The sequence below is a fragment of the Delphinapterus leucas genome, chromosome 4 (assembly GCF_059928025.1).
Source record: "Delphinapterus leucas isolate spDelLeu-1000000601 "Yukka" chromosome 4, BTC_Dleu_Yukka2, whole genome shotgun sequence".
Classification (NCBI taxonomy): Eukaryota; Metazoa; Chordata; class Mammalia; order Artiodactyla; family Monodontidae; genus Delphinapterus; species Delphinapterus leucas.
The window spans coordinates 61,976,338-61,992,499 of NC_143132.1; the positions used below are offsets into that span (position 1 = coordinate 61,976,338).

Below are 16,162 nucleotides of genomic sequence, written 5' to 3' on the forward strand. Positions count from 1 at the left end.
TCAGAAACCCTGAAAAACCAATATCTTTCAGAGGTCACTGATGAAAACCTAGGCTGGGTGGACTTGAGTTGTCAAAGTACATCCGCAAAAAGGCTGATTTAAGTTTAGCAAAGGAGAGACATTGAGTTGGGGGAAGAAAGACATATAAAATAATGCCAGTGATTCGGGAAGGCCAGAAGGACATTAATTTTCCCAGAAACTAATGTGTTCTCTCCTAAATTCTTCATCAGAAAGAGAGGGGGGTTGGTTTGAATTTCCAGGGTATTGCTGATTTCTTAACTCCAAGTATGGAGCCTGGCACAGAATAAGCCATTCAGTATGCATTTATTGAATGCTGTGATGTGAAGGAAAAGAACATTGCTCCATCTCTCCTTTTTTCCCCCCTTTTCTCCATAAAGGTTGAAAAAAATGATGAGGACCAAAAGATTGAACAAGATGGCATCAAACCAGAAGATAAAGCTCATAAGGCCGCGACCAAAATTCAGGCTAGCTTCCGTGGACACATAACGAGGAAAAAGCTCAAAGGAGAGAAGAAGGGTGATGCCCCAACCGCTGAGGCGGAGGCGAATGAGAAGGATGAAGCCCCCGTCGCTGAGGGTGCGGAGAAGAAGGAGGGAGAAGGTTCCACTCCCGCTGAAGCGGCCCCAGCCGCCGGCCCCAAGCCGGAAGAGACCGGCAAAGCGGGCGAAACTCCTTCCGAGGAGAAGAAGGGGGAGGGCGCCCCCGAGGCTGCCACAGAGCAGGCAGCGCCCCAGGCTCCTGCCCCCTCGGAGGAGAAGGCCGGCTCTGCTGAGACAGAAAGTGCCACTAAAGCTTCCACTGACAACTCGCCGTCCTCCAAGGCCGAAGACGCGCCAGCCAAGGAGGAGCCTAAACAAGCCGACGTGCCTGCTGCTGTCACTGCTGCTGCTGCCGCCACCACCCCTGCCGCAGAGGATGCTGCTGCCAAGGCAACAGCCCAGCCTCCATCGGAGACTGCGGAGAGCAGCCAAGCGGAGGAGAAGATAGGTGAGCGACCTCCAGGGTCAGACGCCATGGGGGGCCAGGCCACCTGTACTTGGGGGCCTATTTGGAAGGCCAGGCCCCCTGTGCCTTCAAGGGAGAGGGGACATTTCTAGAAGGTGTATTCAGGAAATCAAGGGAAGCTGCGCTGAATTCCCCAAAGTGGCAGGGCTGAGAGCTAACTCTGGCCACTACGTTCCCAAATATCTCCAAGCCTGAGAAAGAACTTGGGCAGGTTTGTGTAGCAGCCGGTACTAGACAGGTCTGACAATTACCTTGTTAACTGGATTGGCATAAAGAGTAAAACTAGGTAATCCTGGTTGACAAAAATATTCTGTGTGCTGGATAGACTTAGTTTAATAAGTAATTACTGAGGTTACATATATTTTATGGATGGGAATTAGCTAATGTGATTATTTAGCTCTGGGAAGTGCCTGGTGTAGATGCAGCCAACTCCCTATTGATTCAGATGATGTAGTTTGTGAATTACCAGCAGCTAAAACATACTCTCAGACCACCTATTCCTAGCCCACAATATGTTTCTGGGCGTTCTCCCCCATCAATTGGTGAGCAGTGTGCGTATGTGTATGTACGCTCAGAGAATGTTAATTGTAACCTTAATCGGGGTCAGACTAATTAGGAAAATAAGTCTGTTGATGTTGCCAAAAACAAAAGAAAAACCCCAAATATGGAACACGTTGTGAAGTCAAACATAAATTATTTTATTATCAAAGACACTACTTTCTACCATACACATACATAATTGAGGGTTGACTGTGATTTTAAAAAGTTCCTAGATTCTCTTTGGTTTAGAGCTCTAACCTGGAGTGTTTTCACTATTATTGCCCAAAGAGCCTGTGTAGAATTGGAATAAAGCATTCACAGTACAAGATAAATTTAAGGGAACTTCACCCCTCAGCACTAGATCTGTCCCTCCACTCCAACCCATCCATAGTGGTGAAGGAGGCCAATGGTCTCCAAGGTCTTTCTCTAGCCTAGTGTGACCCATGAATACCTTTCAGCCCCAAACATTAAAGATAAAGTTTCTTCTGTGCCAGTTGAAAAGGTTGGGTTTACTCCTTTAGAATTTAGTGATTTAACCCACTATGTGTCCAAGGACCCAAATTTGGACTGGACCACACTGTGCCCTTGGGAAAACACCTACTCCATGAGGATGCTCTGGGAAATGCCTTGCTATCTGACCATTAGATTGAGAAAGTAATTATTGAATATTTGCCATGATATCCATCTCTCCACATTAGATACTGCAGGATAGTGGAAGATTATTCTAGATATTTTCTGGTCTACTTCTTTCAGTTTACCCCCAAATTCTGTGAGTAAACAGCCAGATTATATTAACTATTATTGTTATTAGCATTATCTAACTTCAGATAAAATACACACCTCTTTCTACCAGTGGCTCATCTTAAATCTTTATTCTAACTATATACCTGCCCCAGGGGCCAGACCTTGAGGTTAAGAAGATGGGAATATTTCCCTGGAAAAGGTAAGGCATGTGATAAAAATGGTTTTGGTTTTAATTTACTCAGCAAAACAAACCTTGTTAACTACGCTTCTTTAGTTTTAAGTTCCAGCCTTAGATACAATGGCTAGAAATCACTTTGCATATGACCGACTACCTATTGGTAATTTTCATAAATCTTAGAAATTAATCATGATTTTAAATATAGAAAATATTTGACATTACTCAGATCATATTTTTAAACTGGGATTTCTGAAATTGTAAGTAGAGACAGAAAGACATAATGTGATTTTAGGTATATGCTCGTGATTTGGATTAATAGAAAGGAAGACTGCTTGAATCAATGGAAAGTCTAAAAATAATATATTTTAAAGGAAATTCAGTTTTATTGTTTTTCAAGTTATGATAATTCCAATGAATCAATGAAATACGTTATGTAGTACATGCTCAATAAATGTCAAGTGATGAATGAATGAAAATTGGACAGATTCAATTTATAGATAATAATTTGTTTACTCATTCATATATTCTTTGTGCAGCCTTGCTTACTCCATTCACTTATTTAATTAAAAATATGTCTGGTCAGTAAAAGCAATAGGGATCATGCTCTGTCCTAAATCTTACAATTTCTGACTAAAAAATGCCTCAGTTAGTCTGAGCGTAATATGTACATTGAAAGGTAATTGAAAAGTATAAATGAAGTTCAACTTGAAGGTAATCACAAAGGGCAATTTATTTTACATTGTTTCTGAGCTTTGGGTAGGTATTGCCCTCTTGGTTAGATCTTGAAATGCTGCCTATAGCTTCTTTCTGGACCGATGTATCTATTAGCCTTGCCTGCTGTAGGTGACAAGCACAAATTACCCAAATATGATGAGTCTTATGGAATCACAGAAGCTACAGGTGACAAGGAGATCTATCACAGCATATCAAGCCCAAATTCCCATGGGCCCTGTACCACATTTTCATCTATCTCGTATTGGATTTCATTCTAATCCTGGTTAAAAGAACAATATTCCCCGTTGAGCACTACTGTTTGGGAATGGATGGCTACCCTGGGTGGCTTTAGGATTCTGTGACTGCCTGGAGGGGTGTAGAGAGACAGTCTGATACGGTGGAGTAGGGTTGGGGGGGCAGAACAAGCCAAAAGAGAGATTCAAGACAAAAATTGCTGTCAGTAAGAGGGTCAGAATTTTGGACCACTCTGATCACTACTTTAATACAAACGGGAATTCTTTCTAAATTATAAATGTTTTCTTTATTTTACTTCCTTTACTATTAGTGGGTTTATTACAGGTGGATGCCACTTGCATTAGGACATTTGGAATTTTTTTTTTTCATTTTTTTTTTAAATCTTCCAACTATATCTTCCTGTCTCTGCTTTGCCACTCTGCACATCTCTGCATATGTCTATGGCCAAAAAACTTCCGTGCATTTCTGACGATGATTCCTTTATAGGAGGAGAAGTGTTTGTGGTATCTTTAGGGTACTGCCTCCTTTCAGCCATGAGGAGAGGACTTTCAAGCCTCTTTGAATGATAATGTCTTTGGTGTCTCCTGCTGGATAGTATCACAGTGCTCATTGGACTCACGGTAAAAGAATTCTCTGCTATGTCTCTTCTTCTCCATGATAACCTGCTGACTTTCCCTAGTAGAGGACTCTAAAACTTCTGCTCTGGCTATATTCAGTGATGTCGTATTACCAAGGGAACACATCCAGGAGGCTAGAAATCAGAGATGTTGACTGGGTAGCTCTCACAGGGTACTTGACTAGCACTTAGTAGAAAGTGTAACTGGGTTATCCTAGATTTTCTGTATGTTGATTTTGGCTGCATTTTATTTTCGTGGTCTCTTTACCCTTTTCTAACTGAGGCCATCAATAATGATCCAGGAAAGAGAGGAGTTCTATTCATCATTCCTCTGAATAGAAACTCAGTGTCTTCCTACCTCTCTTCCTTCTTTTTCTTCCTCCTTCTTCTTCCCTCCCTTCCTCTCTTCCTCTCTCCCTTTGTTCTTTCCTTTTTCCCTTTCATTTATATTTACTTTCTACCATGCTAGGCATTAGCGTCACAAAGATGCATTAGTTATGGTCGCTGATCTTAAGGAGTTCTGATTTGGTAGTAGGCGTGGGATGAAATTCAGGGAGCGGTTTTGAAAACTATCACAGTAATAATCTCAACTCAGTTAAATTCTACAAAAAGATATGGAGTATCTTTATATGCCAATATACTGTGGGACAAAATATGGATGAGACAGTGCTTCGTGCAGTTTGCTACACGCTAAAAAGGTTTTAATGTGTGCCTCTATAGCCAAATTATTAGCAAAAGAATAATGCAAATTTTATAGTTTCTGGAAAGATAATTATGTGTAAAAAAATGAAATACCCAACCCACATTTTTGGAGTTGGAGAAATTCTTTACTTTCCCCAGAACAAAATGTTCCAAAGGCCCAAGATAACCATCCATAATATTCTTAGCTCTCCGGAGGATAGACCCACTTCCACCACACTCTGTGTTACATGTGAGATTAACCAAGAATATTTACACTTATTTGACACAGTGCCTCAGAAGCAGTTTTGATTTGATATGTGGTTTCAACCGCTTCCCAAATTTATACACAATTCATAAAGAGTGAAAATTTGGGATGTGAAAGTCCATAAATGCTATCTATAAAACAGGAGCACCCTGTCAGCTACTCAGGAGCACGCTGCTTAAATACTGTTGATTATTAAGCTTTTATAGAGCACTTTTATATTGCTCTAGTAATCATTTTTATTGGCTTTTCTTGAAAACACTCCAGTGGCATTCGATAATATTTTTCTTTCTGCTTTTACATTCTGAGAACAGGGGCAAAGTAAATGGGTATTCTGCCCACAGACACAGTGACAAAGTAGGGGTCAAACTGATAGACCCCCTAAATCCTCACCTTAATCTTGGCCTTGCAGTTCTTTATCTCTCTTTTAAGGTGCTATGTTTTATCTCAATTCCTGCGTTTTCTCTTTATCTTAGCAGTTGTGACAATTTCTGATTATTGTCAGGAAATACTAGCCAGGTCCTAGGACATTCTGTGCCCTCCATGCCCAGTAAGATATACCAAGGAAAGAATGCTGGAGACCAGGGGTATAGCCTCAATAATTTTACTAATGAGATGTGTGATATGAGGCAAGTCATTGCTTCTCTCTGGGCTTCAGTTGTCTCTTCATTAAGAGAAGGGGTTATGGTAGTTGGTTTTTAAGGTTTAAAATATATAGTTTCTACTGAGCCTGCGCTCTAGAGCTCACGTGCCACAACTACTGAAGCCTGCGCGCCTAGAGCCCGTGCTTCTCAACAAGAGAAGACACCGCACCGCAACGAATAGTAGCCCCCGCTTGCCGCAACCAGAGAAAGCCCGCGCGCAGCAACAAAGACCCAATGCAGCCAAAAATAAAAAAATTTAAGAAATAAACTTCAAAAAAAAAAAATCAGCCAAGTAAATAAATAATAAAATATATAGTTTCTATATTAGGTAGCACTTAATGAGCATATATGAAGTGTCAGACCCTGTACTAAGTGCTCTGTGGGGATTATCCTATTTAATCATCAGAACCGTTCTGTGGTGTAAGTGCTTCAATTTCCCCTTCCACTTTTACAGATGTGGAAACTGAGGTTAAGAGACATTGAGGCATCTCATCAGCATCAACAGCTGGCAAGTAGCTAAACCACAAGCTGAACCCCGGCAGCTTGATTGCCGAGGTCATACATTGAACCCTGACACCCAGGGAGAAATGAAGACGAGAGGAATGTCTAAGAACCCAGGCATCGTGTCCTAATCTAAGACCATCCCCCTCATTTGTATAATTGGATACTCCAGACTCTTGTCTGGGAATCATTAATGATTGCATTTATAGGCGGGTATCCAGTAACTAACCACACTCCTTGGTCATAACTTTCTCACAGCTCCGTCACCCCAGAGTTATTGGGGATATTAAACTGGTTTTGAGTCTTGAGTTCTTAGTTTGAAAATCCTTCAAGTACTGTTTGATTAGGCCCCAGAGAGCTGCAAGATCAGTTAAAATTGATTGTTCTTAACAGGAGTACTGCTGACTCCATTAAATATGCCAGAGCTGAAATTTAGAAATTGAAATGTTCGGAATTCGATCAGATGAAAGCAATTTCATGTATTCTAGACAATTTCTATCCTAAATTTATCAGAATTAGTATCTTTCAAAATTCTTGTTAATATTGTTGCTCCCTTTTGGCAAGCACATTTCCAAAGGACCCCCGATACCTTTATATTTATAACTAGAATAGTATAAAGAACTTAATAGGTAGAACAGATAGGAGAGCAATCACTGTCTCTTCAAACAAAAAATTTAAGCAGACAGAAGATAGGAAGAGATGTAATTTAGAGTCAAGAAACTCATATTACGAGGCTTTTTATCCATTCTTTTATAGCTCATATTTAATAACTACTATCACCTTATTAAAAAAGCCAATAAACAGAAAAGCATGTAGCTCCCCCAATTTTAAAGTGGTGAAACTATATTTGGAAGTGAAACTCAAACAATATTTCTTAAAGTGTAGAATATTTTTCAGACACTAATGCATGTTTATCAAATATTTTTTCCTCTTTTTTCTCTGCGTACACACACGCACACATGCATATCTACCCAATTCTAAAAGGATTACAAGGAGGAAAAACCAAGAGTAGCAAGAGTTACATAGTCAGTCCATTTGGCTGAACATGGGGAGAGAGCAGAACACCCGATCTAATGGACTAGAAAGCACTGAGTGGTCGTTACTCTTATTTTGTCCTCACAATCATAGCTTAATTAAGTAAAGAACGAAAAGCTTTCTATAACCAGGCATAAAAGGAAGGGAAGAAGGAAACCAATAATGCTGCTTAAAGCTGCAAGACTGGAGCCCTTGAAGATCTCCCAAGACTATACGGTTTACAGTATGCACAGAGGAGGGAAAGGTTTGGAAGGATGTGTAAGTTTTGCCAGCCGTCTTAGTCATGTTTTAATTTTGTGCCCTAAGAAAATGCCTGAATCAGGTGCTGAACCGCAGACCAATTCATATCATCAAGAACATTTGAGTCACTGCTTTCTTCAAAAAGTCTTTAGCCAGTTGTTAATCTCACAACACTAAAGCTTGGCTCTCTAAGCAAATAATTTATTTTGAGGCTTATTTAAAAGAATTGCCCATAAATTGTTTTCACAAGGATGATGAATAACATCATGTTTTTTAATAGATCCAGTATCTTGTAGGAAGTACATAGAGCAAATGCTCTGTATTTCCAGCGTAATAGACTAAAGACTGCCTATAGTCAAGGGACCTGGATTCTTGTTCAGATTCTGCTGATGATTTCAGTCCAGCTCTTTTGCCCTCTAGAGGAGCCTGGTTTCAACATCTTCAAAGTAAATGGGTTCAACTAGGTTTTCTCTGCTTTCTAGCTTCAGAAGGCAAGTGTGCAGTGGTAGACTAAAGAGGCATCTGGAAGAGTGGGCATATGGCCTCTCACTCAACCATTCTCACTTCCCTGTAGTGCCTTATTTTCTAAACTATTAGATAGTGGGTTTAGGGGACAGGGCAGATAGTAGAAGAAGTCTGGATGGACGGGCGAAGATTTCAGGAAGAGACAGCACTAAGACAGTTTATGGTTACACTGGAAGCCCAGGAGACTGCAAGGAAATCTCAGTGGAATTTTCTAACCCACCTTACACTTGAGATTGAAAATAAAGGGTTGACAATGATGTTTTCAGATATGGTTAGACTTGCTTTTAACCTCCCTGAGATGGAAAACTACAGCTCGAGTGGCTATAATTTACTGTCAATAGTTTCACTTTCATCTTAGACTTAATTTATTATTAGTTTATTTTTTAATACCCATCTTATTTCATTAAAGTAATTTAAACAGCTTCAAGGGTATATAAAGCCTTGGATTCTTGTGTAGAGCAATGGATGCATTTGACAGACAGTTGTTGTTGATAAGCTTTTCAAAGATTTTGTCAGTAGACCTTCATTAAAACATAAGAATGATAGGAATAGGCCTAATACAACTTTCCTCCAATTCTTTTATTTACTGTACAGTCACATAATTGGATCTTCGACCATCAGTGAAACTGACTAACAGGCCCAAGTGTTTGGAATTGGGTTATTGTACATCCCAAGAAAAGATGCACAAGTTAGATATGCTTACTCAGCAATTCTCACATGTATTGTCACTTTTTGAATCACAAATTAGGAGACTGTGGAAGATAAAATATTTTAGTTCGATCATCTCACACCATTCTATTTGGAATGGAAACTGCAGCATCTTCAGGGGAAAAGAAAGTACCCTAGGAGGGCTATTTGCCTTTCCTTATGAATCATGTTCAATATTAATGTTCTTTCCTGGAGGCATATATATGGTCAAGTAAGTCCTGAGGCTAATTTTTTGTTTTTATTTTTTTTCAGTATGAGTTGGTAGAATCTTTTGGAATTCAGAATAGAAACCAGAAACGATTCACCTAAATGGTCCCTTCTGTGTGTCTCTCAGAGTGGAGATGAACATTTTTATAGATCCACAAGAATATTCTCTTTGCCTTGGGGTATGAAAAAGTGAAGAATATAATTTAGATATGTTTTAGGACCGTATCCATGACTATAGCATAATTGTCTGCCAACTCACAAGCACATACATACACATACAAACACACACACACACACACACACATACACAGATTCAATATGTAGGGAAAGGCCTGCCCAGGGGTTCAGGCCATTAGAGAAAATCTAGAAGAACAATGAACTACACATTTTTTCACTCTTCAGGCCAACAAGAAGTGGAAAATGGCTCCAGGCACATCTCTCTGTCTCTTAGAGGGGGTGTGGGGAGAGTAAAGCTCTTTTCTCTGCTGGTTGTGTTATTGAGACGTGTTTGTGAATCTACAATGAGATGGGGAGAGCTAGGCATTAGGATTAAGGCTACCTATGATGAAATTTATAGTGTATGAAAATTAAAGTCGCGATTAGGCTAATTAGGGAGAGAGAGTCCAGGAAGACTTCTTGGTGTAGAGTTACTGCAGCTGAATCTTGAAGGACAAGATGTATGTAATAAAAAGGGATATCTTTTATTTAAAAAAACTTGAGAAACCGCCTTTCATTCAAATTAACACAAAAATACAGATAACTTAATTCATGTCATAATTCAGCAGTAGCTTTCAAAGATTAACCATCAGTGGAAAAAGTAGCTCCATCATATGTTTTGTTTATTGTTGAAACTCTTGCACCTATAACAATGGGAAATAGAAGGCAACCAGTAAGTATTTGCTGAATGAGTTAAGAATGAATGAACAGGGACTTCTCTGGTGGTCCAGTGGTTAAGGCTTCGCCTTCCAGTGCAGGGGCTGAGGGTTCAATCCCTGGTCAGGGAGCTAAGATCCCACATGCCTCGCCGCCAAAAAACAGAAGCAATATTGTAACAAATTCAATAAAGACTTTAAAAATGGTCCACATCAAAAAAATCATTAAAAAAAAAGAATGAATGAACAATGTTATCACAGTAGAGAAAGTACTAAAATTGACCTAAAAGACTGAATTCTAACCTTAACCTAATTCTAACTTTAAGCACTCAGATTACTTCGAGTGTGAGTTTACCCTTTCATAAAACAAAAATGTTGGGCAGAGGGTTTCCAAATCACTACCGTTTCTAAGATAGCTCAACAATGCCCATTATGACACTTCCAACTTATTTGCAGATTCTAAGTGACAAGGGGACGCAGACACTTGCTCAAACAGAAAGCTGTGCCGCTGTCCCCCTTTCTTGTATTTTGGAAGCTGAATACACAAGCTTCCCAGAAAGTTCTGTTGTTACTCAGGGGCATACATCATCCTCGAGGTAGCCAGAATCCACACCACTTAGGGCTTCAGAGACCAATGTGAGCATTTTGCATTATGTTCAGGAACATATTGAAAACTAGAGGAAACCAAAGCTGCTCCCTTCTGAAAGCAGGTGATTAATTTCATTCCAGCCCCATGAGTGACCTGTGTGGCTCTTGCCAGTGTGTGACAGGTACACCCAGGGAAGGAATGATCTGCCAGGTTCCTTGGCACCTTTTCCTCATCTGACACGTTTAAGTAATCTTTGCAGGGTGTTAAGAGTCTCCTGAACCTGCTGTGCCCCTGCTATAGGATGAATTGTTAATAGGTTCCCAAACTAACAGCGCTGGGACAGAGACCAGAAAATAGTCTTTCCCACTCCCGTTGCTGATTCTCCTTTTCCACAGTAGTGTAAACATAATTTGCATACAGCTTGTGAGCTGTTCAGACTGCAGACCACAGGGGACATTGGACTGGGAGGCTGAATAGATTCCCCCCGCCACATGTAAACTGTAACTTGCAGCAACTCTCATGTATTTGATAAAAAGACAGAAAGGACTCCTCTTTGTGAAACTACTCTAGTTCAATCTAAAGGGCTAAGAAAGGCCAGGTTTAGCAATGTGATTATTGCATTCTCCCCAGTGCTGTAATCAGATCCTGTGAGAAAGAAAAGCAGTTATGAAAGATGTTTGTCTCCCTCCTTCCTTCTCCTTCAATACAGGTGGCTTAACTCTAGTAGGTGGAGAAGAGAACCTGGCTTCTATTGGAAGATACAAGCCGGTTCCCTTTTCCTAGCCTGTTTTTAAAAAAGGAAAAACAGAGGGTAAAAAAATGAAGCAAAACCTTGTCACTTTCTGATTGGCTATTTATGTATGCTTTTTACCCCAGCAGAAAAGTAGACGTTTAAGATGTACCATTGTATTTGTAGTACATGGAGAGTGGTCTGGATACAAGGCTGGTGTAGTTGTCAAAGTATGTAACGCCTGGGAGGAGGAACCCTTCTCTGTTTTCCTAACATCCTGATAGAGCAGGTTTTTGTAAGAGTGCCATACAATAAGTGAAGAAATTGTTTTGCATGTTCAAGATTAATCTGGAATTCTGGTTACATGTTTATCACATTAGGAGTCTCCACCAAAAGGTTAGTTTGAAATATGAGTTAGAATGAGCATTTATCACACTTTCAGGTACTACTGAATAATATTTCTCTTTCCCACTCCTCTCCCTATATTTCTCTTAGTCACTGTCTGGCCATCTGCCCTGAGGTACATGATGATTGTGACTATACGTGGGTATATGTTGCAGTGTAAAAAAAACAAAACAAAACCCCAAAACATAAAAATCATTCATGATTGATGGTTTTATTAGATATCTGCAGTAATGTGTTGGTAAACTGGCTCTCAAAACGAAACAACAAACAAACAAAAAACCCCAAACTCAAAAAGCCCTGATCTGTAGTGTTTGTTGCAAATACACCCATTGTGGCTGATTTCAGGCTACCCATGTGTTGCCACTGAACACACAGTTGGGAAGCGAGGCTGACAACTTGCTCTCAGTAGCCAGTGGGAGCCAACTCCATCGTATCCCAAATCAATATATTTTAATAATTTAATAAACTTTACTTTTGGTAACTAAAATACGAGAACAATAATTATCAGTTCCCAAACAATGTATTAGTATGGAAACACACAAATATCAATTTATAACATTCACTTACTTATATGCATATGTATGTGAGGCCTTGAGAACTAGTTTTAACGTTTGCAGTGAATTCTGTTGTGCATTGTACCCTTATTATAAAGGTTAAGAAAAAGGATAAAGTTTAGAATTGCAGTAATTACTACTGAAGGGATGGATGGATATATGCCCTCAAAAATGATCTGAGCTACATCTTTTTAATGAATTGAAAGGCCTTTTATCTTTTCAGAGATGAATTCAGCATTTGGGTTGAATTGTGACCATGGCTGACTTTTCTAATTTCTAGTGCACAGCAAGGGTTGCCTCTTTCCTTTCCTCCTAGTAATTTTTAGTGCAGATGACGCTTTTTTTTTTTTTTTTTTTTTTTGCGGCACGCGGGCCTCTCACTGCTGTGGCGCCTCCCGTTGCGGAGCACAGGCTCCGGACGCGCAGGCTCAGCGGCCATGGCTCGCGGGCCCAGCCGCTCCGCGGCATGTGGGATCTTTCTGGACCGGGGCACGAACCCGCGTCCCCTGCATCGGCAGGCGGACTCCCAACCACTGCGCCACCAGGGAAGCCCACAGATGATGCTTTTAATTCTAGGCAGAGCATTGTGAAACAATGAATTCACAGACGGTATGATCAGATTAGGGAGTAATTTTTGAAGAGTGAAGCTTTCAACATTTTTGGCCTGGGCATCATTTGTTCAAATAAGTTTCAAATATATATACTAATCCCCCAAACAGAGCTGATCTGGTTGAGAATGGGAGGGGGAAATGGCGATGGCTGGAGAGGCCCAGAGTTCCTTTTACTCTGCTTCTCTCCCTCCCGTCTAAATGGACCTTCTCTGGGCTCTGAAGTATAGTTTGAAAAATATAAATTTAAGGAATTTCTCTGGTACTGACTTTCTACACATGTCCAGCAAAATGGTCAAGTCAGATCTGAACCTGTCAGTCTCACTGTAGTGGTCTTCAAAATGAGTATGAATGGCTGCAGTCACACTGATTAAGTAGTAGGTTCTGTATATTACTTAGAAGGTGAAGAGAACTACCCCCGCACCCCATATTGTAGTGCAACTGTTTAGTCATAGATAGGATTGGTCTGAGTAACCTCCAGGCACGGAGTTAGGTACATTAAACTATGTTCTATTTTCTTTTGGTTCCAAATAGTATTAAAGCCATGCAAATTTATTTTATAAACAAGAAGCCCAAGTTTTATTTTCTGAAACCTTGTTTTAAAATCCTAACTCAGTGAATTTTGAATCGTTTTCCTTGGAGCCCTGAAGTTCCAGGGAGTAGGACCTCAGAAGTGGTTTCTGGGAATTAAGTTGTTTCACAGAGGCCAGGTTGGTCGGCATCGGGGTCCTCTACCATCCCACAATCCCCTATTCCTCCACTGACTATTTCTGGATCTTAGTAAAACTTTGGCATTTTAACTAATAATAATTGAAAATTACTGTTGTCAACTTAAGGCCATTTCAAAAGTCTTTGAGTTTTGGCATGATTAAAAGTCAACTGAATGTAATTCGGAACCCATATTTTAATTCGGGCATCACTCTATACTCAACTTCAATTGTTTGTTTTACAAACAGATGATCTTCCCAGATACAGGACTTGTTCAAATTCTAATTGTTCAAATTCAAATAGGAATTGTTCGGATTGTTCAGATTCTATAAGAATTTGTTTCTTATTCAAATTGTTAAAAAATGGAAGTTGGATGACTCACCCAGGGTTACTTACCAAGGCTAAATAAGATTACTACATCCATAGCTTCTGAGTCTAAACAAAAGGAAACAGACTAATAATGCAACAATATTTTTTAGTTCTACTCCAATTTGCAACATAATTGTATAAACAAAACATTCTCTCTGATGAGATACCACTTAAGGAATTCCGTCTATGTAATTGTGAAATATCCACAAAAATAAGATTTCTAGAAAGCTAAAGCCCAAAATCTGTCTCAAGAATTCTAAAAAATCTGTCACCTTTCTTTCTTCTGCTCCTCAACCCCAGTGAATAATGGATGTCTGTGCCTCTGTCTAAAAGGATGCCGAAAGTGAAATACCCATGTGCAACAGTCAGTTCTTATTTAACTCTGCAGGTTAACATCCTAAATGTCACTTGAATGATTAACATCATGTTGTGAAACAGCCCAGCTGGGTAAAAAGGAGTAGATCCAATAATGACAAGATAATCTTAGGCTTAGGGTTAGAGGGGCTTTGACTTGTAATTTCTAACAGGCAACTTGAAGACCACTCATACAAAGCTACAAATACCTTACACCTATCCATACAAATACCCTACACAATACCTTCCACTGTTTACCTTTGGAATGAAATCTAACTTATAACCATGACCTACAAGGCCCCATATGATCTGACTCCTGCTTCTCTCTCTGATCATATGTGCTACTCTGCCCTTCCTCACTCTTCTCCAGCCATCCCACATTTCTTAGTGTCTCTTGAACACACTCAGCTTGTTCCTACTTAGGACCATTGCATTTGCTTTCTCCCTCAATCTTCCCATAGCTATTTCTTAGCCCCGAGGTCTCCATTTGGATACCACTTGCTCAGAGAAGACTTCCCTGACTGTTTTGACAAGAACAGCACCACACCTGCCAGCCCCATCAGTTCTACCCGATTTGTGTTCACATTATTACTCTCAGTGTCTAAAATGACTGTGTTTATCTACCTAAAGTGACTTCTCTGTCTCTCACTAGACTTTCTGTTCCCTGAAGGCAGGGATGTGGCATCCTTTAGCACAGCATCCCCAGGGCTCAGAATGGACCCCAGCATGTAGATAGCCCTCCATGGACATCACTGATTGACTAATAATATGAATTTCACCTATGGAGAGATTTTTCTTCGTAAGCAACTTGAGAAAGAAAAAACATCATTTTATTTTTGAAATGTGAAGACCCGCAAAAAAAGCTAAGAATTTTTTAGGCAAGGGTCCAACTTTATTGCTTACAGCCAAACTCTCATAGACTTTATAAATCAGGATCCTCTTTTCCATGACTTGTCATCCAGGCAGCAGACACTCTACATCTGGAGGAGGGTGTTTGGCTCAGAAGGGAAATTGGTCTGAGTGTGAAAAGAAGTTGGGACCCCTAGGAAGAACCAGGTGAGGTGTTGGTGGGAACTCTGCCCTGAAGAAAGACGAAAGAGGAAGTAGAAGGGTGCAAGAATGAGGTAGAAAATGGCAGAGGAAAAAGGGAGAAGGAAAGTCCAGCAGTGGAAATATCAGAGGGGACAGAAAGAAGAGAAGATGAAAGGAGAAAGGGGAGAAAGCAGGACTGGAGGGGCAGTGATGGGCGAAGCAGAGGAGAGGCATGAGAGCTGTGGGTGCCCTCTAACTCTGCTGCCAGCACACCCTCTGGAATGGGCGGGACACATTTACCTTCCCCTCTGGTAAGAGGATATGGTTTGGAAGGTGTCTTTCCTGTCTAGCACTCTCTATTCTCCACTGCACAAATAGCAGGCCCTAAAGGGCTCTCTGGCAAATGGATTTTCTGTCTCGGAGCAGATCTTAGTGGCAGATGGGGCTCGGCTCCCCAAGGACAGACCCGTCCCCCCTCCCCACCCCCAAGGCTCACTATTGTTCCAGCCCTTCTGCAGCATCAGTCCGCAGCCAACGCAGCTTCAGCAGCCAGTGCAGCCTCAGCAAAGCGAGAGACGCTGCCTCTGCCTGCTTCCAGGCAGGAAAAGAAAAGAGGAGGTGAGCTTTACTGCCCCACAAGTTTAGATGGAGCTCTGTTTTCATCCTAATACGTTATGGACTCCAAGGCACGTATCAGAAACATTCTTTACTTAGAATGCCTCACAGGGAAACAGTTTTGGAACTGTATTATCCTGGGTTCTCACTGTGTGGCTCTCATGATTTGTTTAATCCCCAACCTCTTTATTTATAAGATGGAGATAATAACACCACCCTCAAACAGATGCTGTGAGGATTTAATAATTTAACATATTTAAAGAACCTGGTACACGGTAGGTCTTCAGAGAACATTACTTTGCTTTACCTTTTTTTCTGATAATCTGAAATAAGGAGTTCTCATACTCCCCTCTCCCCATATGGAAATCCTCTGGACAGATCTTCAAACTGAAGAGGGTGAAAGCAAGGATCTTCTATCATCCTTTCATGTGTAAATTTATTAGTAGAAGA

At 40.5% G+C, this 16,162-nt stretch overlaps 1 protein-coding gene across 1 annotated transcript in view; it reads left to right on the forward strand.

Annotated features, from left to right (window-relative positions):
- Positions 1–308: 308 nt before the first annotated feature.
- Positions 309–16,162, forward strand: part of GAP43 (growth associated protein 43) — a gene marked incomplete at its 5' end in the record, with an annotated part of 42,628 nt that continues 26,774 nt past the window's right edge. Inside the window, one exon of the mRNA XM_022557734.2 lies at positions 309–1,008. Within this exon, the coding sequence (XP_022413442.2) occupies positions 309–1,008 (700 nt within the window). The remainder of the gene's footprint in view (positions 1,009–16,162) is intronic.